Source organism: Ailuropoda melanoleuca, chromosome 8, assembly GCF_002007445.2.
Source record: "Ailuropoda melanoleuca isolate Jingjing chromosome 8, ASM200744v2, whole genome shotgun sequence".
Classification (NCBI taxonomy): domain Eukaryota; kingdom Metazoa; phylum Chordata; class Mammalia; order Carnivora; family Ursidae; genus Ailuropoda; species Ailuropoda melanoleuca.
Genome location: NC_048225.1, coordinates 13,904,088 through 13,929,958, shown reverse-complemented (window position 1 = coordinate 13,929,958; position 25,871 = coordinate 13,904,088). Strand labels below are relative to the sequence as shown.

Genomic DNA, 25,871 nt, shown 5'->3' with positions numbered 1-25,871 from the left:
CATTCTTCTTTCCCTCCCCTCCCTTACAGTGCTTACCGGACAACTGAGGTGGCTCATAGGGATCTTGCCAGCAGCTTCTCAATCTCCAAATACAACTCCACCCTCCAGGAAAGCCTCTACAGGTGTGGTGTTGTGGGCCAGGCTGCCTGTGGGCAGGGAAACGGTGGAGGGCTTTAGTCAGGGAGTCCTTCTCCTTTGGCCTTGTTGGGACCCAGCCTTCAGAAGTCCATTGCGAATGTCCTGAGCATCCCAGAACAGTCCTCAGTTGCCACCTGTCTCCTGACTTGAAAGTTCTTATTGAAGCTTGGTGCAGAGAGAACCTCAAGGTCAGGGGTGGCTCAAGCGTTCATGTGGTTGTCAGAGACCATGAATAAACCTTGGGGCCACCAGTCCGCCAGGTGTTTGGACAGGGAGCTGCTGCAGGGAGTGGGCTTGGGGTGGGGAGGGAGAAACATCACTGGGGTCAGCAGGGGGGGAGGGGAAGCAGCAGCGGAAGGAGGGCCAGGTGCATGTGGTCAGAGACAGGGAGCCTGGCTGGGAGGCCCTGGCCTCCTCCTGGGCCCCCCCACCTGTCATCTCTACACTGCAGCCCTGCCCTTGTCCCAATCCCACTGAGGGGGAGGTTGAGGGGATCTCCTCCACCTAGCAGTGTTTAACTTGGGGAGGGAAAGAAGAAGCGGTTTCCCAGAGAAAAAGGGACAGGGAGGGGAGGGAAGAGAAGGAAATTAGCTGTAGCCTGGATGCCTGCTTTGTGCTAGGTGTTTTGCAAGCTACATTGCTTGTGGAGCATTGAGGAATTGGCCCAGGAGGGTCAGGCCACTTGTTCAGCTATGGAAAGATGCTGGGACAGTGAAGTCATGAGTTCAAAGGACATGGATCTACCCAATGTGTGCAGTCTACCATGAGACAACTGGGGGTTGGGGACAACAGTGGGGATGGTTTACACTGAACCATCCCCATTCCTGGAGAAAGCACTGGAAGGGTCTGTCTCTCTGGGAGGGAGATCAGAATCTTTATCTTATGCAAAGGAAATGGGATAGGAAGTTAGAAGGAGTCAATCAGGGAAAGCTACCTGGAGGAGGTATCTAATGTGCCCTTTTCTCATCGTCTGTGTCCCTTTGTGCAGGTCTGAATGCCCTTCCCAGCGGTATGTCTCTCTCCAGTGTTCCCGTAAGGAGATGCTCTTCCTCCTGGACTGTGGCCTGTGTGGGGTGGGAGTCAGGGAGCAGAGGTGTGGGACTCCTCTGGGGGAGACCCTGGGGGTCCCAGCCAGGAAGATGGTCTTAACCAGCAGGTCTGCTTCAGGGCTGGGGTCCCTGTAAGGCCCTGGGACAGTCTCAGGGTTCCCCTTCTCCTGACTCTGCTCAGCCCAGCAACCTCATTCATATGGGGGAAGCCGTTCATCTCATGGATTCTGGGTGGTGGGGAGGGCTGGGAGGGCTGGTCTGGATCAGCTTAAAGCTCCCATATCAACAGATATGGAACTAGGTCCAGGGCCAACATTTACTGAGTACATTCTACTCTTACTGACTCTGGATAAACAACCGCATTTGGTTCTCATGAGGCAGGTACCATTACTGTCCACTTCCTGATAAGAGACTGAAATGTTTGCCTCACTTAAGGTCAGACTGTTGGTAGGTGAGGGGCTGGTATCTGACCTTGGGTCTGACCCCCAAGCCCAAGCTGTTACCAGCCTGCCAGTGCTGTGCTCTCAGTGATGACCAGGTGGGGGTGCTCCCCTGAGTGGGCGGGCATGGGGCTATGGACAGAGTGCCCACTCCGCAAACCACTGCTGGTTCTTCACTCTCCCCTCTTCAAAGAAAAAAGGACATGTCTAAACAAACTCCAAGGACTGTCCTCATCCACAATTTTATGGGGATAACTCCAGAACATGCTTGGAAATGTTCCTTTGGAGGTACACACAGGGTCCCCAGTTGCACTAAATGACCCACTGGGGAACCATACGGGCACAGACCCACCTGCACATCATGGCAGCCCTGGGACTCGCCCTTATGACCTTGATGCTTGGCACAGGGCCTCCAACTTCAGGCCCTTTAGTGAGCATTTGTCGAAGTTAAGGAATGAATGAATGAGTGGGAGAAAAGAAGAACTTGCCTGGGATGAAAACTTCTCACTGGGTAATCCCAGAAATCTAACCCACTAAATGGGAGCTCTGCTTTGGCATTTCCAAACAGCCAGGCCACATCAGCTTAAGGGAGCAAAGCTGTGCCCACGGGCGGGTGGGTGCTGTCAGAATGGGGTTGCCTGAGCCTGCCCCGGGCCCAGGGAGCATGGGGGTGGCTCGGAGAGCAGCAGAGGTCACGGTTCATCTCGTCTGCTTCTCCGCAGACTGTGGACTGAGGGCCATGATGGGGCGGATCGTGGGAGGGGCGCTGGCCCCAGAGAGCAAGTGGCCTTGGCAAATCAGCCTGCACTACGGCACCACTCACATTTGCGGGGGCACGCTGATCGACGCCCAGTGGGTGCTCACCGCCGCCCACTGCTTCTTCGTGTAAGTGCCCGAGGGGCGGGTGACGTCATGCTGCCTGGGGCCAGGGAGCACCAGGGAGGGAGGATGGCCGACTGACTTGTCTCTCTTCGGAGGAGACCTTTGGTCGTCAGCCCGGGACCCCCGGGGTCAGGGACATAATCAGCAGTTGCTGTTTGGTCCTGGGGCTGGGCGTTGGAGTTACTTGAACTGAGCACCGCCCAGAATGAGAAAAGAACCTGGATGGCCTGGAGGGAGGGTGAGGCAGGCAGAAAAAAAGGGCTTGGGAGACTTTCCCTGAAGACCGAAGACCCGGCTGAAAGAAAGGCTTCGGGTTTACCACTTCCTGCAACAGCAACTTCCAGGAGAGGAGCCCGAGGCGTCAGGAATGCTGTCCCGGGGTCAGCTTCTGACTGTTGCCAGCTAGCCTTGTCCCTTTGAGCTGGGGGGGGGCAGGAAGAGGCTCTGAGGACAAGGCCTCAGGGGCACTGGCTTCCCCAGTAGTGAGTGAGTCTTTGGCAGGTCATTTTGTCCTGTCTAAAGCTCTATTTCTGCAGAGGACAACACTTCTGAGATGTGTCCTGTCTACCTGGCAGGAAGCTTGGTGGTGTGCAGAGGAGACAGTGGGGGTAAACGCTCAGAGGTCATGCCCATCGTTCCTCCTTATTGTTGTGAGGTGCTGGGTGGCCAGTTTAGGATGGGCTTTTGGAGAAGGGGTGGTTTTGGAGCCCTGGGCTAAGATGGAGGGCTCCCTTCCAAGGTCATTTTGTCCGTCCCCTTGCCTGTAAGCTGGTGCTGCGGCTGCGGCTCCCTGTGTGTAGCAGACGCTGCCAGGGGGCTCTGCTGGTCGAGGAGCTGGACCATGCTCCCTGTGGCTCTTGCAGGACCCGGGAGAAGATTCTGGAGGGCTGGAAGGTCTATGCAGGCACCAGCAACCTGCTCCAGCTGCCTGAGGCAGCCTCCATCTCCCAGATCATCATCAATGGCAACTACACGGATGAGGAAGATGACTACGACATCGCCCTCTTGCGGCTCTCCAAGCCCCTGACGCTGTCTGGTGAGTCATAGCCACACCAGCTCCTCCAGGCAGCCCTCGGGGCCCAGCCTTGGCGCGTCCATAGACCCCTCTTGGGGTCCCAAAGCCTCCACACGGTGGAAGTCAAAGGCTCTTGGGGGTCATTTAATGGAACACCTCTACTTTACTATTGGGGAAACTGAGGCCTGGAGGCTGGAAATAATGTTGTCCCAAATGACACATCTTACATTGCAAGTTGGTGACAGAGATTAGGCTTGGATACTGGTTTTAACCAATATAAATAGATTGAATTGCTTCACTCATATTTATTGAGCACTTAACAGGGGCTGGGCACTGTGGTCGGCATTTTATAGCTGTGGTATCATTTACTCTTCCCAACCAATCCTGTAGAGCAGGTGCTATTATTAGCTTCGTTTTACATTGGAGGAGATGGAGCCTCAGGGAGAGAAAATTACCCAAGGCCACGAAGTAGTAAGTGGCCGCTCCAGGATGGGATCCAGGTGGGTCTGCCTCCCGAGCAAAGCTCTTGGCGCGGGGCTCTCTGATGCTAAATTGCGATCACTGCACTTGGGAGCACAGAACGAGGACGCGTTCAGACAGTGAACTGCCATGAGGTTGGCGACAGGGCGGAAATGCTAGGGGAGTTGTCAGGAGATCAAAGACGGTTTCATCCATTAATTCACTCACTCATGCAAGCTCGCTTCTCAAATACGTAACTGTGTGTCTGCTGCTCTGCAGCGCGCGCTGCGGTTGCGATCGCAAATACAATCCGTGACACGCAGACAGCCAGGAGAGGCCAATGACACGATGGTGGGGACAGCTGGGGGAGCCGAGGGGGCACACATGGGGCTTCTCTGAAGAAGGATCGCTAAGGTGGACCGGGCTTTCCGGAAGCCTTGGAGGGCTCTCAGGTTAGTCCAGCCTTTCTCGTGCTCTGAGCCTGTGAGCTGGTCTTTCCTGGCACATTAATTACAGAGGCGGTGTCGGTCGTGAGTCAGACACTAGGTCATCGGAGTGGGGTGAGGAGGAGGAAACGGCGGGAGCTCGGTTGGGCGGGGCTGGCCCAGGACCACGCCCACCAGCAGACCAGCCTCCCCGCCACTCCTCCTCCGCTCTCTCCTACCAGCTTATTTCGTGGAGTCTGGGGTCTGCAAGGCGAGGAGCCGAGGAGCCGTCCTCTGCGCATGGCTTACCCCTCATGCCCACCGAAGAGGGGGCAGTCAGTCTCCAGGACCAGAACAGGTCTTTCCAGCCTTGCCAAACCCAGACTGCATTTGGCTAACCATCCAGATTGCCCACCACCCAACCCCCCCTTAATGTTATTTGGAATTCCAAATCAAATTAAGTAATCTGTAAAACCAAATAAAAGCTATTATTACATTGCATATGCTTTTCAGACTGTGGCAGTCCCTCTCAAGACTCTGATAGGCCCCTGGGCAGGAAGCACACCTGGAGTCTGAGAATCACAGCTTAGATTTATCTAGTCCTGTGGTCAGACCATGTGCCCTGATTTTTGGTTTAGAAATCAGGGTAGACTTTCTTAAACTCCTTTGGTGGGCCGAGCCCTTTCAAGTCACAGTACTATCTGAGAAAACTTGTGAAAACTCACTGATAAGTTTAATTCCCCCATAAAAACGGGTGGAGGATAGAACCGTGTTCACTGTTTTTAAGACCCTACATCTTAAAAATGAGCATATTTTAAGAAATTATGTTTTGCATTTTTTGGTTAATAATTGATGCCATTCCTTCATATCTTTTTTTGTTTGTTTACTCTCTAGCAGACAAATGTGTTAGACCCCGATATGTAGAGCCCAATTTATAGAAGAATCAAGCATTCATTCCCTCTCCCATACTCCCTTCCTGTGTGTCTTTCCTTCTTTCTTCCTTTCTATGTTTGCTGAGTACTTTGTATGTGTCAGGCACTGTTCTAGGTGCTTGCGGGGAGCATAACAAACAATGGAGAGCCCTGCAAACACTCTATCAGCTGATATTTTTGTCTTGCAAATTGGAGTTTGGTCGTCCACGCCCTAGTCTAAAGATCCTAGTCCTCAGAGGGAACTGTGACGTGATATACAGCAGTATACAGCAGTACCTTCTAAATGAGCATGAGAGCAAGTGAGCAGTGGTTTTGTGGTCTGTGCCTCTAGGGATGTGCTTTTCCCACTTGGGGAGGTTGTCTGACCTGGAGAAGTGCCTCAGGCCCTGAGCCACCCGTGAGTGCTCTCCCCAAAGCAGGCTGGACACACCACTGAGATGCCATGGTGCTAATGGCTGGGGCTTAGTCTGCTGCTGCTCCTTCCTCGTCGGACGGGCGTGGAGGAGGCTCAGCCAGGAAAGCCACTCCTAGAAGGGAGAGCCTTATAACCCCCCGGGGATCTGCGTGGCACAGGGGAGCTTCTGAGGGATTTGCTTCAGCGCACATGGCGTCCACTGAGATCAGAATGCTTGATGGAACTCCAGCAGCAACCCGAAGGCTGGAGGGTCAAGATAGAGTGACTGAGTTTCTTGTGTGGTCCGTTCAAGGCCCTGGAAGACTCAGAACCACATTGGGGGCAAGGAGGGAATGGGTACCCCTGTCCCTCCACACTACCACCCCAGCTGAGACCTCCAGCCTTGTCCCTGCTCTGATGTCTTGTGGTCTTATTGTAGCTCACATCCACCCTGCCTGCCTCCCTATGCACGGACAGACCTTCAGCCTCAATGAGAACTGCTGGATCACAGGTTTTGGCAAGACCAAGGAGACCGATGGTGAGAGGCAGAGATGCTAGGCTGTGTCTGTGTGTGTGTACATGTGCGTCTGTATGGAGTGTGTATGGGTGATGTGTCGGGGTGTATAGAGGAGGGCCTACGTAGATGAGGGTTTGGGCACAGAGATTCATGGGCCTGTGTGTGGATGTGTGTGCTCACCTCACCCCACACACAGTGGACCAGTTTATATTATATCTCATAGCACCTGTTAGGAACGTTTAATCTCCCGAGTTCCACCCTTGACCCATTCTCCCCATTTTACAAATGAGGAAACTGAACACCTTTGGGGCTCCGTCCCTGCCCAGGGTCACCCTGGTAATTTCTGATAGACAGAACTAAGTCTAGAATAGTCTAGAATAATGTAGAAACTGCCAAGCCGGTGCTATCCCTATCATACTCCATTTGCTCACAGAGACTTGGTTGTTTCTTGCACTTTGGACTAACTCTTCCATTGAAAAAGCCCCCATTATGGGGCGCCTGGGTGGCTCCGCGGTTGAGCGTCTGCCTTTGGCTCAGGGCGTGATCCCGTCGTTATGGGATTGAGCCCCATATCAGGCTCCTCCGCTATGAGCCTGCTTCTTCCTCTCCCACTCCCCCTGCTTGTGTTCCCTCTCTCGCTGGCTGTCTCTATCTCTGTTGAATAAATAAATAAAATCTTTTAAAAAAACAGAAAAAGAAAAAGCCCCCATTAAATTGAAATTATTGAATTTTTTTTAAGTGAAAACAAAATAAAAAAAGGTTTTTTTGTTTTTGCTTTTTGCTTTTTTTTTTTTAAGTATATGCAGCTTTAGTCAATCAAAAGAAAAAGTGTCAAATGTGCAAGTGAAAAAGATACCAAATGTTGACACAGGCTTAACTGATATCCGCTACTTTCACATACAGCTACATAAGTTCACAAAAGCTATCCTATAAGAATATACCAAATGTGTTTATATACAGGCCTGTACATAGGGGCTTATACATTTATTTCCTGAGAACTCTTAGGTGCCACCTCCTGGTGAAGATACCAACACTTCATTCACCTATCTTTACAAAGAAGAAGGACTATTTGACAACAAATAGACAATTTGACTATTGACAACAGTATGCATCCTGTATTCAGACCATGTAGGCTCCACTTGGGTGGTTAAGATCCTTCCATCAATGCAGACCATACCAGGTGTCTGTGTCCCCCTAAATGCAGACCATACCAGGTGTCTGTGTCCCCTAAATGCAGACCATACCAGGTGTCTGTGTCCCCCTAAACAGCTTCACACAGAGCGCTCCAAAGTAAAATCCTGTAAACCAACCTGAGACGAATGTGTATAAAAATACCTGAGTATATGTCAAAGCAGTTGGTCTCCAGCCAAGACCACCTGGAGACCCCCTATTACTGAACACATTGGGTTCATTGCTCACTGCAGTGACGGGGAACAGATGCCATGGGGAACCATGGGAGTCTTAATAAGAGTGCTAGAAAGGACTTATCATAGGATCTGGAGGGTTTGGGGAGGGGGGCAGTTCAAAGAAGTGGAGCATTTCTCTAGATTGGATGCTTTCAGGAAGCAGGGATAATTCTATGATTGGACATCCTAACAATCTCTAGGAGTTAAGAATAAACTGAGTCTGAAACTATAATCGGTGAAGCAGCAATAGCCACTCCTACTAGCTGGGAGGGGGACGGTTGGCATTTCTGTGGTTTGTAACCTACCTTGTTTTCATTTATGCTTAAACAAGATTACAGAGTGGTCTTTTGCCTCGTTTCATCACTACCGCAGAGTGGCCTTCACTGATGCTGGGTCTGTAGGATGTTTCATGCTTGGCCCCGGAGCACCTGGCTGGCCTCATGGTCAGCTTCTGGCCAGTTGTGGGTCTCAGGGTCACCTTTCCCTTCCTCAGTGCGATGGATGGTGACTGGCCTGGGAGCAGCCTTGTTCTGGTCTCGGCTCTGTAACTGACTGGCTGTGTGACTGTGGGCAGGTCACGCCTTCGGCTGTTAAGTTACTGCAACTGTAAATGGATTAAGTACACTCGATAGGGCACATAGTTACTGAAAACAAATGAAGTGATGTATTTGATGGTGCTCTGAATGCAGAAAAGATTGTGCAACATGAAGGCAGCCTGATAGGCGTGTGGGTTTGTCTGTGTTCATGTCTGTCTCTGTGTTATGTGTAGCGGGTTGTGTGTGGCGCAAGGGCGTGTGTGCCCCTGTGTTCCGGGTGGCTAGCCATGGGCATGGTACCTTCCGCTCCCGGAAAGCTCTGAATCTGGCTCATTAGGTGAGCAGCTAGAAGGTCGCTAAGGTGTCCAGATCTGGTCTCACTCCTTTCCCATCTTCCCTTTTCTCGCCTTGGCTTCACTGAAGAGAAGACATCCCCCTTCCTCCGGGAGGTACAGGTCAACCTCATTGACTTTAAGAAATGCAATGACTTCTTGGTGTACGACAGCTACCTTACCCCAAGGATGATGTGTGCCGGGGACCTTCGGGGAGGCAGAGACTCCTGCCAGGTGAGGCTGCTTCTGGGTGGGGCTCAGGTCCTGGGAGCCAGGGGCCGTGGGGGAAGTCTGGGGTGGTGGGTTCGGATTGAGAAGCAAGTGCCTGCCATTTCCTGCTCAAGGACCACCTGTCCCCCCCTGCTGAGATGTGTGCTCCCCCCACAGGGAGACAGCGGGGGGCCCCTGGTCTGTGAGCAGAACAGCCGCTGGTACCTGGCAGGGGTCACCAGCTGGGGCACGGGCTGTGGCCAGAGAAACAAGCCTGGCGTGTACACCAGAGTGACCGAAGTCCTCCCCTGGATTTACAGCAAGATGGAGGTGAGAGGCTGCGTGGGCCACTGCACGGGGCAGACTGTGAGCTCCCCAAAGGTGGGGTGCCTGGTAGAGGGCCCAGGCTTTCCCCGGGGTTTTAGCAGAGGTCCCCTCACCCCCTCATGTTTGGGGGTGTTCAGAAAGTGCAGAAGACGGGACAGGACAGGAATCGAATGTTGGGCCAACCCCAGCTGCCTGCTTCTCTCCTTCCATTTTCTTTCTCTGAAGGGTTGGAAAGAGGGGGCCCAGGCTGGGTGCTGACCCCAGTAGCATGTCCTCTCCCCAGGGTTGGCCAAGGTGTGAATTCACACAGCCCACTGGAGCGGCGTGTGCAGAAGGCCTCCCTCTTTGGCAGGAAGTGCCGGGCTTCACCCCCACCTCTGCTGACCCAGTGCAGCCCTACCTTCCCTGCACTTGCCATCTTAGCCATAAAGCAGGGACGCTCTGCTCATTTTCCCTCCTCTGCCTGAGCGAGGGCGGAGCAGTGCAGAGAGCCTGGGGGGCTGCTCCAGAAATCCAGTCTGGTGGGTCTCTCTGCTTCCATGGCTCCTCTCTCTGAGGAGCAGTGGCCAGTGACAGCGGGACTGAATTTCAGGCTCTGAACGCCCACCTTCGACATCTGTATCCCTGACCCAGCCTCACCCTGTTCTCCCTGTTCTCATCCTCAGAGGGAGGTGCGCTTCCGGAAATCCTAAGCAGCTGGCCTGTCCCACCTCACGGCACTGGCCAAAGTGACTGGGCCACCTGCAGTGTCACCTGGGCTAAAGGCCACCAGGCACCTTCGTTACTCCCACCTCCACTGTCTGCTGCCTCTGTGAATGGGCATACGCGTGTGCATGTGTGTGCGTGCACGCGTGTGCATGTGTGTGCATGCACGCGTATATGTTGTTGCTCTCCCAAGGTCTTCAGAAACCAGGAGAGCTGTCAGCTCTTCCCAAACCCCAGGCTGGAAAGCACCTGGAGTTAATAGTTTGGGCACTGTGGAGGTTCCTGCGGGGGTGTCCATATGGATGGAGGAGGTGAAGCCCAAACAGGGCCCCAGAGAAGGGCCTGGAATTGCACCTCAGGAATTCTTGCTCCTCTGACACTGACTCGGAGACCAGCCCAGATTGAGTGGCCACCAGCAGTGCAAGTGACGGCCAGGTGGTGGAGGGCCTGGGCTGGCCCTAGCGGGAAGATGCTCCCCTTGGCATTACGAGCGTCCTGCCCTTTCTCAGACCTTCTGCTGGTGCCCAGATGTGGAGGGCCGGCTGAGCTGTGGCTGTCCAGGCTCACAGCTGCTCTTGTTCGGTCACAGGCAGTCGGGGCAGATTTTTATTTTATTTTTATATTCAAGAAATGGAAGTAGATGCATTTTTAAAGATTCTTCAAAAATTCCAGGAGCCTGAAGTGCTAGCATCCATCACCCCCAAAAACTCCAAGGGACTTATGGGAGTTGTGCCATTCCAGAGTCCTGCTGAATGTTCCTGACCTCAAGGGACCGGATGAAGGAGCCCCTCTGGGGTCCTCAGGGTAGGGAGTCCTCATGCGGGCTGGCCAGCAAACCCATCACAGAGAGCCACAAGCATTGCTGCATCCAAAGGCCACAACCAGGACGTGACGAAATGACTGCTGCTTCTCCGTGGGCCTCGGAGCCTGAGAGAGTCCAGATGGACAGGCCCCCCTCGTTCCTAGTGCTGTCCTGGGCCTTGCAGTTTCTTCTCCACTTCTCCACCTTTCAAGTTCTCCGTTGTTTCAGACACCTGGCACGGACATGAACACTGCCATGGAGAGAGAGCTGACACTGTGCCGGGCCCTCCGAACAGCCATGTCGAAGGATCTGAGTTGTGCTGTTCCTGTAAGCCATCAGCGTACCTGACCTCCATGCCAGCTAGAGGCCTGGGCCTTCCCCAGCCTTTCCTCCAGGCCACCAGTTCCTTGCCTACTCCCATTCTCCTCACTTCCCTTGAGCCTGCCTCATGGTGCTATGACTCTCAGAGGCAGGGTGCATGCGGGTCAGCCCAGCAGCAAGGCTGGGCAGAGTCCGAGGGGGCTAGTTGCATGTTATCAGGACTGGGGGTGGGGGAGGGCAACATGCATGTCTACAGTAGCCCCGGCAATGGCCTTCAGCAATAAAAGTTGTGTGACCTGAAAAATTGGTGATTGGATATTCTGCTGATACCCTGCCCACCCAGGTGCCCAGACAGCCTCAGTCGGGCTTTTTAGTTTTGGTTCCTCAGCTGTGGTTTCTGCATATTTATTTAGCCAGCCAGCCACCTACCCGCCATATCAGTGCCTACTCTGTACCAGGTACTCATGCAAGGCCCGGGGGTACAAAAACTATGACAGTGTCCTCAGGAACTCACGACTGTGACCCACTGTGATGGAAACTATGATGAGTATGGACACCAAGCTTGGAAGCTACCAGTTGTACCTGGAGAGATCAGGGAGGGCTTCACAGAGGAGGTGAGGCTTGAAAGGAGTCTTAAAAAGTAAGTAAACCTTCACAAAAAAAACAGATGGGGGTGGGTGAAGGACAATCCAGTGCTTGTCCATTCTCCTTTTCCCTTCTTCCTCTTTCTGTACCTCTGCCTTTGTCAAGCTTAGCAAGAGGCACAGTTATAAGAAAGCCCCAAAACTTCAAGTATTTCCAACAGAATTGGAGAGGCCGTCCCATGGTTGCTGAAAGATCTATCCCTTCTTGCTCTGCACTATTTTTCCTGTATTGAATATGTTGACCTCTGTCATTATGATCCCACTGATGCATGGCCAGTGCCCCACTGTCCACACCCCTGCCTCTGGCCATGAACACAGAATTTTCCAGGCCTGTGTCCATGGGCCTGGCCTGCAGACACCTCAGATTTGTTTTCTTAACTCTCTCATGTCAGTGTGAGGGGGAGAAGCCCCTCCTTCAGTTCTTTTCTGGCTCCAGCCCAACAAAAAGGTATGGGGGAGGGGCAGGTGCCAGGTTTAGCATACTAGCAAGTAGGGATAACACAGAAACCCTAATAATAGCCCACAGTTTCCCACAACTTCAGCGGCTTAACCCAAAGCTTATTTCTCATCCGTCTAAACATCCAGTGAGGGGGCTTCCTTCCACAATATTTTTTTTAAAAGATTTAATTTATTCTTTTGACAGAGAGAGAGACAGCCAGCGAGAGAGGGAACACAAACAAGGGGAGTGGGAGAGGAAGAAGCAGGCTCCCAGCAGAGCAGGGAGCCTGATAACGGGGCTTGATCCCAGGACCCTGGAATCATGCCCTGAGCCGAAGGCAGACGCTTAATGACCGAGCCACTCAGGGGCCCCTCCACATTATTTTTCAGACCCTTCTTCTCTCTCTCTGGCTTCCTAGGGCAGAAGTGACTTGCAGGGGTGCAGGGGCGTGCGTGGGAGAGAGAAGATAGAGAAAAAGCAGCATCTCCGCAGGAAAAGAAAAACACTTTGCTTATACGCAACTAATGAATCATCGAACTTTACATCAAAAACCAGGGGTGTACTGTATGGTGACTAACATAATATAATAAAAATATTATTATGAAAAAAAAAACCACTTTCCTTAGACACTGGACATTTATAGAGGCCATAAGAATCATGGAACGGGGGGATTGGTCCAGATTCTAATTGGTCCAGAATTTCCAGAAAGATGTGCGTGTATATATTGGTGGGGGATGAGGGGGATCGCTGGTGACACCGTCCTCTGGTCCCTGGGTCCCAGGCATCTCCAGGTACCACTCAGACTCTCTGGCTTTGTCAGCTCCACCGACAGCTGAGTTTACCCCAGGAAGGAGGGGAGGGCCACGTGAGTGTGCTGGGTGTGGGGCAGAGGCTAGTTCTTTGGAGGCAGAGCAGGTTATAGCCTCGCTGCCCAACCAGCTGCCTCTGGAGTTTGGTTAGCTTCCCAAGGGCTATTGTTTCCCATAATTGCTTAGCCAGTGTGCTGATGCACTTGGGGGGGGGCATTGGGAGATGCACGTGGAGCGCTCCCTGTAATGATAATGATGAGGATAATGATGATAAGGGCTAGCATCTGCGGAATGTGTGCTATACAGCAGAGGCTGTGCTAACCACCTGATGTGTCTTATCTCCCGAGAGCTCTGAGTAGGCACTATTATCCCTGTTTCACGGATGAGGACACAGAGGCCAAGGGGAGCGAAATGAGCTTCCCCGAAAGACACGACTGCTAAAGTGGTGGAGCTGGACTTTGAATCCAGGCTGTCCGATGGTAAGCGCTGCTTTCCCAAGTCAGGTAGGTCTCTCCTAGCTGTGACCTCATAGGATCTGCCTTGGCTCCGTGTATCTTTCCACTCTCCACCAGGCCTCTGCTGTGGGAGGGGCAGGGCGGGACAGCTCCCCAGAGAGTGCTGGGCACACCCCTCAGAGTGTCACACGACTGGAGGCTTAGCTCATGCAGTTTCCAGAACCTGAGACAATAGCATTATGAATGGGAGGTGGCCCCCCTGACTCCTCTTGCACCCACGTCCCAAGTGGATGCTTTCTGGGAGGCCCTCCTATGCCATAATAAGCTGTCACCCCAGGACACCTCCATGTCCCCTCAGTGTGGGTGGGTGGCCCTGAGAGGCTCATGCCACTCGTTCTCTACATCCTCTGCACTGACCCAGGCTTCCTGTTCCTTGGAATTCTGCTGCCCAGCCCAGGCAGCAAGCTCATACTAGTCTCGCGATGAGTCCTCTCAGAATAAGCAGCCCAGATTGTCCCAGAGGAGTCCTCAGAGAAGAGGAGGGCACGGCCTGGGCTTTGGTCTTGCCCGGCTCAGCTCCTGCCGGCGGGATGTGGGATGTGGACATAACAGGATATCTCCTCTGACCAATGCCTGAGTCGGAATAAGTTCTTCACTTTTCATACAAGGAGAGAGCTGGGAGTCTTCTTTGAATCCATCCTAACTACACTACATTTTAGTGGAGAGAGCAGTGAAGTTGGACTCGAGGTACCTGGAGGCACAAATTCCACTCCAGCACTTACTGAGCTATGTGACGTTGGGGAAGCCAACCTCCCTGTTCCCTCACGCAGCACAGGCGTAGCTCTCCCACGTTCTGCTGCGGGATTAAGTGGGAGGCTATGTGTAAACACGCGGGACGAAGTGATTGGCATACTGAGCCCTCTAAACAAATGTTGAATTTGCAGCAAAAGGGCCAGATCCTTCCTCTCTATCTTCATCCCTTCAGCAAACAAATGAGACAGGAGAGGGGAATTTGAATACATCTTCAAAGGGTTCAAGTTTCTTAGGAGATTTGCCATTTCTCTGTATAAACCTGCCTCTTAGTTTTATAGCAATGAGGTGATCGCACCTGAAGGTGACACTACCACCTGGGGCAGGTGGGTGTCTTCTGCTGGGCATTTCTCTAAGTCATGGAGATCCACTTGGTTGAGCTCACTCTGCTCTGTCTTGCCACTTATGGGACCAGGATGGGTATCTGGCACTGGCCCTGCCCTGGAAGCACCTGACCGCTCAGCCAATGGAACTGATGGCTCAGGGCTGTGAGGGGACACACGTCCTCGTGCCCCAAGGACTCCTCAAGCCACAGCCATCTGGCTCCTGCCCCATCACATCAATGAGCCACCATGTTGTCAAATCCAACGGAAACTTTTCAGTCCTCATCCCACGGGAACTCCCTGCAGCATTGAAAGGTTGAGGACTCCCTACTTGGTGAACCTGCCATAGCTTCAGTGGCATCAAGCTCTCCCTGCCAGCCCTCCGGCTGCTCCCTCTGTCTCCCACAAGCTCTGTAAATGGTGTTCCCCAGGAGGCCACCTTCAGCTCTCTGGGGTTCCAACGAACACCCAGTGGAGTCAGCAGGAATTTGCTCCATGCCACGAAGGTACAAGAAATGTCACCTTTCTTTTTAAAAGTGGATGAAAATCTGACTCTGAACGTTCCAGCCTGGCTGGAAAGCATTCCTCATCCTGTTCTTCCCCGGGATGGTAGGCTCTGAGGGAGCCTGTACCCTGCTCTCCAGGCTGGGCGCTCCATCTGCAGCCTCCACAGGCACCCCTCAGAGGATTTTACAGGTATAGGCAATAGCTTGAGAATCTGCTGCTCTCTGTACCCCTAGTTTCAAGAATCCCCCTCTCCCTGGGTCAGGTTCTAGCAGCTTCCTTCTTTTCAGCCCCCAAAGCCCTTCTCCTTGGAGACAGTTCAGCCCTTCTCCTTGGAGACAGTTCAGCCCTGTCTCTGTCATAAACATCTCACAAAGGCCTATAAATTTTCTTTTGAGTCAAACCCATTCCTTCTTGATAAGATCATGGCAGAAATTAAGATGAGTGTAGATTTCAGTGCTAGTGTACAGATTTTCATGTAACTGAAGTTTTCATTCCTCTAGGATAAATTACTACAGGTGGGGTTGCTGGGTCATATAGTGATCATATGTTTAACTTTGTAAGAAACTGCCAGGCTGTTTTCAGGGGATCTGTACCATTCTGTATTCCCACCTGCAATATAGGAGTTTCACTTGCTCCTCACTCTCCCAGTAATTGGTATTGCTCGGATTTTTTAAGGCAGCCATTTTAATAGGTGTGCAGTGGTATCTCCTTACGGTTTTAATTTGCATTTCTCTAACGACTAATGATGTTGAGCATCTTTTTATGTGCTATTTTGCCGTCTGTAGATCCCCTTTGGCTAAGTGTTCAGTTCTTATTTCTTTGTTGGGTTGTTTGTTTCTTATTGTTGAATTTTGAGAGTTCTTTATATATTCTGGAAACTAGGCTTTGTTGGATATGTGATTTATAAATATTTTCTCCCTATGTGGCTCGTCTTTTCATCCTCTTAACTGTGCCCTTATAAAGTTGTGAGTTGCTGAATTCCAATTTATCTCTTTTTTTTTCCTTTTTGGATTGTGCTAAGAACTCTTGGCCAAATCTAAGCTCATGAAGACTCTTTTTTGATGTTTTCTCTTAAGAATTTTGTTGTTTTATGCTTTTCATTTGGACCAGGATCCATTTAGAGTTAACTTTTGGATGCCGTTGTGATCTAGATTGAGGTTCATTTGTTTGTTAATGGATGTCCAGTTGTTCCAGCACCATTTATTGACGACTGCATTTTTCCCATCCAATTGCCCTTTCATTTTGTTGAAAGTCAATGGAGCATATCTGTGTGGGTATATTTCTCGCCTCTGTAATATTCCATTGATCTGTGTGTCTATCCTTTCACCAGTGCCACCTGTCTTAATTACTCTAGCTTTATAGTATGTCTTAAAGTTGGGTAGGGTGAGTTCTCCAAATTATTTTTCAAAATTATTTTGAGTATTCTGGTTCCTTATTTTTCCATTCAAGTTTTAGAACCATCTTGTCTTTATCTACAAAGAATCCTATTGAAATTTTCATTGGGGTTGTGGTAAATCTATAATCCATTTGGAGAGAATTAACATGTTAACTATTAAGTCTTCCAAACCATGAACATGGTATGTTATCTGTGTATTTTTTTATTTGAGGGAAAGAGAGTGAGAGAGAAAGCATGGGCAGGGTGGAGGGGCAGACAGAGAGGGAGAAACAGACTCTCCACTGAACAGGGAACCCCATGTGGGGCTCGATCCCAGGACCCTGGGATCATGACCTGAGCTGAAGGCAGACGCTTAATGACTGAGCCACCCAGATGCCCCATGTTGTCCATTTATTTAGATTTTCCTTGGTTTCTTTCATTTAAGTTTTATAGTTTTTAGCATACAGATCTTGCACCTATTTCATTAGCTTGACAGCTAAGTATTTAATCACATGTTAACATAAATAATAATTTTATTAAAATACTATATTTTTCAAAACACAAAATAAGAATGGTGGCATTGTTTTACATTTTTGCAAATCTCTTTAATATCTGGCTTAACAAAAGACAGCTGAATTCTCATACTTTTTCAGTATTCAATCTCTTGTGATATGTTGTTTGGGTTGAAATATATGAAGAAAATCTGATCTCACACAGATACAGAGTTGGAAAGTGAAAGAGTATTTTCACTTTTCAAGTAATTGTGGATACTTTGATACTGCACGCAAACTTGACAAGTGGCTGTTTCATAAAGTTTAGTTGCAACGTGGAATCTGATATGTGTCAATGAACTTTTTGTACTTGGTCGTCTTAAAATCTCTTGGTCTGTGTTGCACTTTCAATGGGTTTTTTACCCATGTCTAATTTTGTGACATCATGCAGTGATCATTTAGAAAATGTCTTCCAGATGTTGACATGTTTCATCATGCAATATAAAAAACTATATCTATTCACATCACCACTGATCTCATCAGAAAAGCCTTTAAGGATTGGGAAGCTCCTGGTGAAAGATCCAAATTTTCCAAAATTCTAATTTTCAATTGAGAGTTTAAATTATGTCACTTGTAACAAACACTGTCAGATGTTTTCTTTGAGGTGACAATCTCATTTTGTTCATTTTTGAGAAAATGGTTGCCAACTATTAAGTCAGAGTAATCATTGTTTGTCAATCTTCTTTCGAGTGAAAATGGTGTTTATGAAAAAAGTGGCTAGTTCAGCCAGCAGCTGAAACATACAAGTGCTTTTTCTCGAAACAACCTTAGAATTTTGGTATGCAGCAGAAGTGCTTCCATTTTTTTTCACACTGAATATTAAAAAGACACGTCTTTGGGATTGAGATTTAAATAAATTAATAACTTTTAATAATTAATAATTTCGACTGCTTCACCAAGGATGTTCCTAAGCGAAGCTGGCAAGCGTGTGGTGGTGAAGTGATGAAAAGCACAGTTTGGCCCTATCGCCTTGATTCATGTGAAGGAGCGAACGGTTTTGCCCACCATTGTTTTGTGCCGTTGGTGCAAACATCAACACCATGAAAGAGGCAAAGGACATCACAGTATTATTATGAAAATAGCTTCGACCCTCTGATCCCCTGACAATGTCTCAGGCACCCCCACACTTTGAGGACTGCTGCATTAGACCACACAACAAGACAAAAACTGGAAATCTGCAGGTATCGACTTTGGAGAGTTGCTTCCTGGAAATTCTATTGGAACCATGTCTTTATCTTACCCCTACTGCCCACTTTCAGGAAAAAGTGAACAATCTCTCATCTAAAGAAGCCGAAGGCTAGTCACCTTTCTGCGGTGATGCTGTGTCTTGTTGAAGAAGAGAGATGTTAATTTAACTGAAGTTTAGTGAAGAGCTCAGTGGGTGGGAGAAAGAAGAGTGGGGATTTATATTTCCTTAACTTCCTGGGCTTGATGCCTCCCGGGGGAGGGCTCTAATTTTAGTTAGAAACACTCCAGTCGGGGCACCTGGGTGGCTCAGTTGGTGAAGCATCTGCCTTTGGCTCAGGACATAATCCTGGGGTCCTGGGATTGAGCTCTGAGTTGGACTCCCTGTTCAGCGGGGAGTCTGCTTCTCCCTCTGCCCCTTACCCCTGCACCCCCCTGACTCATGCTCTCAATCTCTGCTCTCTCTCTCTCTCAAATAAATAAATAAATAAATAAAAATAAATAAATAAATAAATAAATAAATAAATAAATAAAATCTTTAAGAGAGAGGGAGAGAGAGAGAGAGACATACACTCCAATCACTCCACCCCGTTGGGGAAGCATAGCCGATGCCCTCAATATCAGCAATGAGGTCTGGGTGGGGTCTGCCGCGTGGTGAGACTAGAGATAAGTACTCCATCAGGTTCTTCTCTGATAAACCTCCTCATTGGACTAATGGCTGCTCCAACTCCAGTTAATTCAACAAATTGTTGCAAGCACTTTCCAGTACTGAGGACTGTGTTAAATGCTGGGAGTGGGGTCTGAGGTAGGGGACACATCCCTCCTATTTGTCATGGTGTCCCCTCCTTGGGCCTTTGCAGCTGGATCTGTTTTAAAGCTTCATTGTTTTTGTGATTTTGTAAGTAGGCTCTCACTACAGGAGAATTTTTAAAAATCAAAGCAGTTCTGGACACTCTACAAATAATATAAAGAGAACGATTTACGCCAAGCATCATGCTATAAACTCTCCACATCACCGCACACTTTATCTCATTTAATCTTCAACAACAATATGAAGTAGGTACTATTGCAAAGAAGAAAGTAAAAATCACTTTAAATCCCACCGTCCAGCACACCTGGGGGGCTCAGTGGGTGAAGCGTCTGCCTTCAGCTCAGGTCATGGTCTTGGGGTCCTGGGATCGAGCCCACGTCGGGCTCCCGGCTCAGCAGGGAGTCTGCTTCTCCCTCTCCCTCTGTACCCGCTTATGCTCTATTGTGCTCGCTCGCTCTCTCTCAAATAAATAAAATCTTAAAAAAAAATAAATCCCACCACCTGAAGGTAAATACTCTTAGCATTTTGGTAACATCTTTCTACAACTCTATGCATTCACAGAGAGAGGGCTACAATTTTATGTAAATGGGATCATATTTTACAGATTATTTTGTATCTTGATTTCATTTTCTCCACAATATGAGCTAAGCACCTTCCCCAAAGGGATGGATGTTATCAAATTTTATTCCGCTGTATAGATGCATCCATTTACTTCATCTGTCAGTGGACATCTCAGTAGGGGTAGTTTCCAGGGTTTGCTTTATAAACACGTTGCCATGAATTTCTTTGGACACGCTTCATTCTGAAGCCGTGATCATCTAAGAGTAAATTTCAGTAAGTAGGATGGTTTACATTTCTATTCCAAATGCTGAACTGTTTTTTCAGAAGAGTTGAATTAACGTCTATACCTCAAACAGTGTCCAAACAGTGTCTGCTGCCTTTTTCTGCAAAGAATGCTGAGGGCAGACGTGAGAGAGTGCACGTGAATGTGTTCTTGTGTGAATACCTGTGTTTACGTGTGAGCTGCGCACATGTGTGGGGGTTTGTTTATTCATTCAACAAATGTTTCTGAGCATCTACCATGAGGCAGATGTGCAGGTAGGGATGTAACTGTGAGAAACTCTGCATGATCCTGTCTCTCCTGGGGTCAAACATACTTTTTTTTTGAGAGAGAGCGAGCGAGCGGGAGTGCCTACATACACATGTGGGGTGGGGTGGGGCAGACAGAGAGAATCTCAAGCAGGCTCCATGGCCAGTGTGGAGCCTGATGTGGGACTCTATCTCACGACCCTGGGATCATGACCTGATCCGATATCAGGAGTTGGATGCTTAACTGACTAAGCCACCCAAGGGCCCCTGAGACATACATTTTTAAAAAAAAAAAAACCTGCCATAACCGCGTAACAAAAAATTATATGAAGATATGGCCACTTAAAACTGGGCTCTGCCTTGGTCTAGTGATGGTGGCCAGGGTAGTAGAGGAAATCAGAGAAGGCTTCCTTGGACAAGGGCTATTAGAGCTAAGGTTGAAGGCTAAGGAGGCACTAACCAGACAAAGATTAGCAGGATGCGTGTTTCATTGGAGAGAAAGCTTCACATCTCTTTTTCTACCCTCAGTGGGAACCATCTAGCCAGGAGCATCTCCTGCCATTCCCCACATTCCTGCCTTTCCCCACATCCCTGCCTTTCCACCTCAATTCGCTCTTCTCCCACCTCTTTTCCCTCCTGCGGCAGGAGGAGCACAGCTTGAAGAATGCAAAGAAGACGGGAGAGGTTGGAGCCCAGAGAGCGAGGCAGGAGAATGGGGCCCAAGGGTGCTGAAGACGAGGCAGGACCTTGTGTCTGGTCACATATGTCTGAATGTGTCCGTGCCTTTGAGCACATGTGTGATGATATGAGAGCTGTTGGTGGGTGTAGTAGGGTCCTGGTTCTCAAAGTGTGGACCCTTGACCAGAAGCATTGGCATCCCCCGGGGGTGGGGCCCAGCAGTGTGTGATTTAACCCCCGTTGTGATTTGCACGTCACTTTGAGAAGCGCTCCTGGAGGATGTTTGTCTGAACGCACCTGTTTGAGAGAGGCTTTGGGGTATTTGACTTACAGGTGGAGGTTTGCATGGAGGCATCCTCGTGGCAGGAAACTTACCCCATCTTCTTGACTGTCCTCTCAAAGCACTCCCAAGTCTAGGGCAGGCACTCTGGGGCACTTAGCAGGTAGTAAATGATGATGATAATAATGATAGGCAGATGTGTCTCTAGCTGAGCCCCTATTCCTTACCAGTCCCTGGGCAGAGCAGCCACGAGGCGCCCTTCTTTTATCACAGACAGAAATCTAATCTCAATGGTGGAGAAAGCAGGAAATTCACAATGGGAGAGCAAGAGAAATGGCCTATTCGGAGTGGAAAAATACCTCCTTGCACGGCCCCTAAGCAGATTGCCAGGGTGAAGAGAACAATTTCCTGCCTGTCCTTGGCTAATGGCTCTGGTGTGCAGGGAGAGACAGAGAGGGCGGGTCAGGTACCAGGGCCTTGGCCCCACACAGGGCAGGGGGTTGCGGGTGGCTGATGGCTGTGAGAGGGTGTCCTTGTGTCACAGGATCACGCATGGTGGGAGCCGTGGGGAGCAAGATCTCCTCATGGGAAGAAGGGGCCAGAACGCCTGAAAGCCAAGCACTAAAGTTGCAACTTCGCCAAAGGAAACCCCAAACGAGTACCCGATTTGCACCCAGATTTGTGTCCTGGCTCTGTCGCTTATCAACTCAGCGACTCTCGGGAAGTTGCTTCAGTTCTTTTGGGCTCAGTTTCACCTTCTCGGAAATGGGTATGATCGTAGGACCTGCATCGCAGGGCTGCTGTTTGGATTAAGTGAGGTGATGTATGTGGACTCATTAGCACTGTGCCAAGCACACAGGAAATGTTCACTTTGCGTTGGCGGTGGCATTTGTGTTACTGGCTTGAAATGCAGTTCCCTGGCTCCACAACCTGGGCCAGCTCACTGAGTTCAACTGGGGTGATCAGGGTCCCCCAGACGTGGGGTGGGGGTGGGGCCGGTGGTGCTTGCTTCCCTCCTGGAGCACCCAGGGTCCTGATGATCTGCGAAGGTGTGGAGGTCAGAAGCAGGGGGCGTGTTACTCGGACCCCAGTGTTGCCACTGCATTGTGTCTCTGTACCCACTCTGACCCACTGTCACTGTGGTCTGCTACAGGGTGGAGTTCACCATGAGGAGGGCCTCAGGGAAATAGGGGTAAGTAGCACCCGGCGCTCCAGGTGGTTGTGTGGTAATGGGTAACGTTGCAACCTGCCTCATTCCATGCCTGGCATGTGGTAGGTCTGTAGTGGGGGTCGTTTAAAGATGAGAGTCTCTCTTGGGGCTGGTCAAAGTGGGTTTAGTTAGGACAGGGAAGTCAAGAAGGGAATATTGACTGAACGATTGCCATTGCTAGGCAGTGCGTACTTTCTGAGTGTTGGCTTGATTGGTCCCCACAAGGACCCTATGGAATCGAGAGTAGCATTAATACCATCTTCCCAGAGTGGAAATGGACACTCAGAGAAGTCAGTGACTCATTCAAGACCAGCAGTCCTGGATTCTAATTCACCACTCCCCAAGTTCATCCTAGCAGCCTCTTACTCCTTTTCCAAAAGAACCTGTTCTTCAGGGCGGAAACTGCAAACAACCTTATCGATTTGTCCGCTGAGCAAGAATTATTTGTCAAAGAAATAAATTTACCAACCTCACTCATTTCGCCCACTCTGACTACAACAGTAGTTCTTCTGTCTGCTTGACCTTGACTTCTCCTACTACAAGCAAAATCCCTTCACTTTTGTTCATTCCGCAGCACAGAGCAGCTGGGAACTCCTCAGTTACGTGCCCTGTGCAGCTCTTAGGAAAGAACGGGAAGCTAAAAATAAACTTGCTTGGGTCGTGTCTCTGGGGCCTCCTCTAGTGATAAAGGGGGGCTGGACTTCGGGAGGAGGGGGGGGGAGCAGAATCCTGACCCCAGGTTCAGAAGCCTTAGCCTCACAGATAGAGTTTCTGGGGCCAGTTGTCTCCCAGGCCCCGGTCAGCTTTCTTAGCAGCCGAGGGGGGCGGATGGGGGCGCAGGAAGTCTGTGTCATGGGCCCTCCCCTTTGGCAGCCGCCAGTCCTGTCTCCCCTTCGTGGGTGGAGGAACCAGATAAGAAAACAGACCCTAGATGGAATCTTATAAATCGCTGTTCCTTCCCAGCAGGCCTTTCTGAACCTGCCAAGTAGGTCACACTGTTCCTCCTACATGTCTCATTCCAACCTCTGTGCCCGGGTTTGCTCCATTCCTGCTCCAGTCCTGCCCATCCTCTTCCTTCAGAGGTCAACTCTTTTAGGAAGGCAGCCCAGATTGTTCCCACCTCTTATTCTGATCTTTCTTTTATTCTGGATACTCTTGGTATGTTCACATTAATTGGGACATTAATAATTGGTACTCACGCGTACATGGCTTAGTTAATATTTTAAGATATTTCCCATGCATTTAAGAAAGTGTCTGTTTTTGTCACTCTTCAGGACACAGACATCTTGAGAGATAGTTGGGCAGGGGAAAGAGTGGACCAGTACTCAGGAGACCTTGCTGTGGTCCGACTAGGCCACGGACATGCTAGGTGACTTTGAGCCAGTCAGTTCCCTTCTCTGGGCCGTGGGCTCACAATCTGCAAAACGTCCTCTAAGGCCTCATCCAGTTCAGATATCCCATGGGTCTGTTTAGGGCTCTGCACACAGAACTCTCTGGTGCCCTGTTCCTGCCAAGATGTGGCCTTATCTCTCTCACCACGTGTGTCCCTGGCCAGGTTCTTGCAGCTCAGATCACTGTGTGCTCTAGGGCTTCAGACCCACTGAGTCCGCGAGCCACGAATGAAACCGTCCACAGGAGAGGTCACTAGGAGGCTCAGCTCTTTCCCTGTCCCAGGCAGGTTCGGTTAAAAAGCGGATGCCCGGGTCCTATTCCCGGAGAATCAGATTCATGGGTCCGGGGTGGGGCCCAGTTACCTTGCTTGAGTCATTTATGGCTGTGAAACAAAATGCTCCCAAACTTAATGGCTTAAAAAACAACCACCATTTTATTTACTCAAGATCTGAAGAGTAGGAGCTTGGCTGGAATGGGAATGTCCAGGGTGGCTTCAGTCCTTTCTCCACATTTCCCTCTCTCTCTCTCTCTCTCTCTCTCTCTCCAGCAGGGTAGTCTGACTTCTTCTAAGGTAGCTGGCTTCCAAGTGGTGGTGTTCCAAACATCAAAGGCAGAAGCTTCAGCTTTTTTAAGGCCCCATCTAGAAAGTTATATGGTGATTGTTGGGTCTCTTTCTATTGCTCAAACTAAGTCCCATGGCCAGCCCAGACTGCGGGGAGGAGAGACCGGTGCCATCTCACAGTGGTAGGTGCTGCAGAAGAGCCCGTGGGATGGGAAATACGGTGAGGCCATCTTTGAAACACAACTTACCATCCTTTAAGAGCAGCCTCCAGATGCCTCTGCTGTGGCCCATGTCCCCGGAAGCCTGCTTTCCATCTCTCCCTTTCTCTCACCTGTCAGACAAGGCAGCTCGGACCTCACGGCGCTGGTCTGTGGGGACTTGTTCTTGATGCACATTGGTTTTCTCTGTCAATGTCACTCTGCTCTTTTGCATTATAAACACTGATCATCCAGCAGTTGGCAGTGTTGGGGAATAGGGGTTAAAAGCATAACAGAAGAAGAAAAAACTTAAAAACACCCCCAAACAAAACAAACAAACAAGAAACATAGACTAGATATCCTTCCTGTCTTCAAGTTACTCACCATCCAAGAGCACCCAACTCAGGTGATTGCCTGGGTCAAATCATGGCAACCCTCCTGTTGATGCCAGAGCTGAAGGTTGAATTAAATTTAAGAAGATGATTATGGACTCCCTTTTAAACAATGTGTGGGGAAGGAGTTGTGTCAAGGACTATATAAATGTTTAATATTAGAGTGAATGGCCAGAATTGTGAGTGTTTTACGCCCATCACCTCCCACCAGCCACATCTAAGGTTCCATGCAAGGCCTGAAAAATGAAAATCAATAGAGATAATGCTTTCAATGGTGGACATCAAACATACATTTGGTCTGAGAGGCAATTACATGAACAACAACATCAAAGAGAACGGAATGGTAGGAGGGTTTAGAGAGATGGAGAAGTCAATGAACCCAAGAGTCCATTATAAACAGACAAGAGAGGGAGTGTCCCCACAACCACAAGTGGTCTGCTGACCTGCCTGGAGTCTGTCTTGGAAGCCCACTGCCATCAGACATGAGCCCCCTTCCCAAGCCAGGCCAGGCACAGCCCAAGGATGCCAAGCTTCTGGCTGCTGCTGTCTGCTCTTTGAGAGAAATGCAGCCTTACCTACAGGCTCTGAGTTTGCCCCACATGGAATTGCTCTCCCCTCGTGGCAATTAGGCTTCAGCCTTCACACAAGACTCCCTGATAAAGTTCAGCCACCAGCCAGCCCCAAATCATTTTTATCGCTTCCCTCAACTCTAGCTTGGGCTTTGGGGTGGGGGTGGGGGATGCAAAAGAGAAAAAGTGGATTCAAGTCTTTCTTGCCTGGAAGCTGACTGGGCTGGTGGGTTACTGTCTGGTTGCAGGGCTGGTCGAAAGACTGAATAGAGGTGCTTGCTGGGTCCCTATGGTTCCTGGTGGCTCAAACACTCAGCTACAGCCTCTGTTCTGAGCTGGATCCAGTGGGCTGGAAGAAAAGTATATGATGATAAACAGGTGCCTCTCCCCACAAACATTGGCTCCAGGCACTCTGGGAGGGGTGGGGAGTTCAGACGCCTGCTTACGCTAACAGGCTGTCAGCTTCTCTGTGCATGGGAAAAGCAGAAACACGAAGCTATTCTGGTCTTGTCTAGGGAGCCATTATGTATTGCACTTCCAACAACATTATCTCCAAAGGGCAACCTTTCTCGTTTCTCCCATTTGCATTCACTGGGAAAAGGCAAATGGGTGTGTATTTGCGGAGTGGAAAGGCTGCGGGGAGGAGTGGTCATGTGCTCAATTTGGACAAGCAGCAGCTCTGGAAGAGGTGTGCTCATAATTA

At 49.9% G+C, this 25,871-nt stretch overlaps 1 protein-coding gene across 8 annotated transcripts in view; it reads left to right on the top strand.

The window, feature by feature from the left end:
• Positions 1-13,245, top strand: part of TMPRSS13 (transmembrane serine protease 13) — a 30,515-nt gene extending 17,270 nt beyond the window's left edge. For 2 of the 8 annotated variants that reach the window (XM_034665858.1, XM_034665859.1), the window contains 8 exons: positions 30-122; positions 1,127-1,170; positions 2,350-2,512; positions 3,373-3,545; positions 6,174-6,272; positions 8,617-8,759; positions 8,913-9,065; positions 12,392-13,245. In XM_034665858.1, coding sequence (XP_034521749.1) covers positions 30-122; positions 1,127-1,170; positions 2,350-2,512; positions 3,373-3,545; positions 6,174-6,272; positions 8,617-8,759; positions 8,913-9,065; positions 12,392-12,550 — 1,027 coding nt within the window. In that variant the 3' untranslated portion in view covers positions 12,551-13,245. Of the gene's footprint in view, positions 1-29; positions 123-1,126; positions 1,171-2,349; positions 2,513-3,372; positions 3,546-6,173; positions 6,273-8,616; positions 8,760-8,912; positions 9,066-9,727; positions 11,195-12,391 lie in introns of those variants that run through there. The other 6 variants (XM_019810150.2, XM_019810151.2, XM_034665860.1 and 3 more) reach the window with 5 other exon arrangements.
• Positions 13,246-25,871: the final 12,626 nt, after the last annotated feature.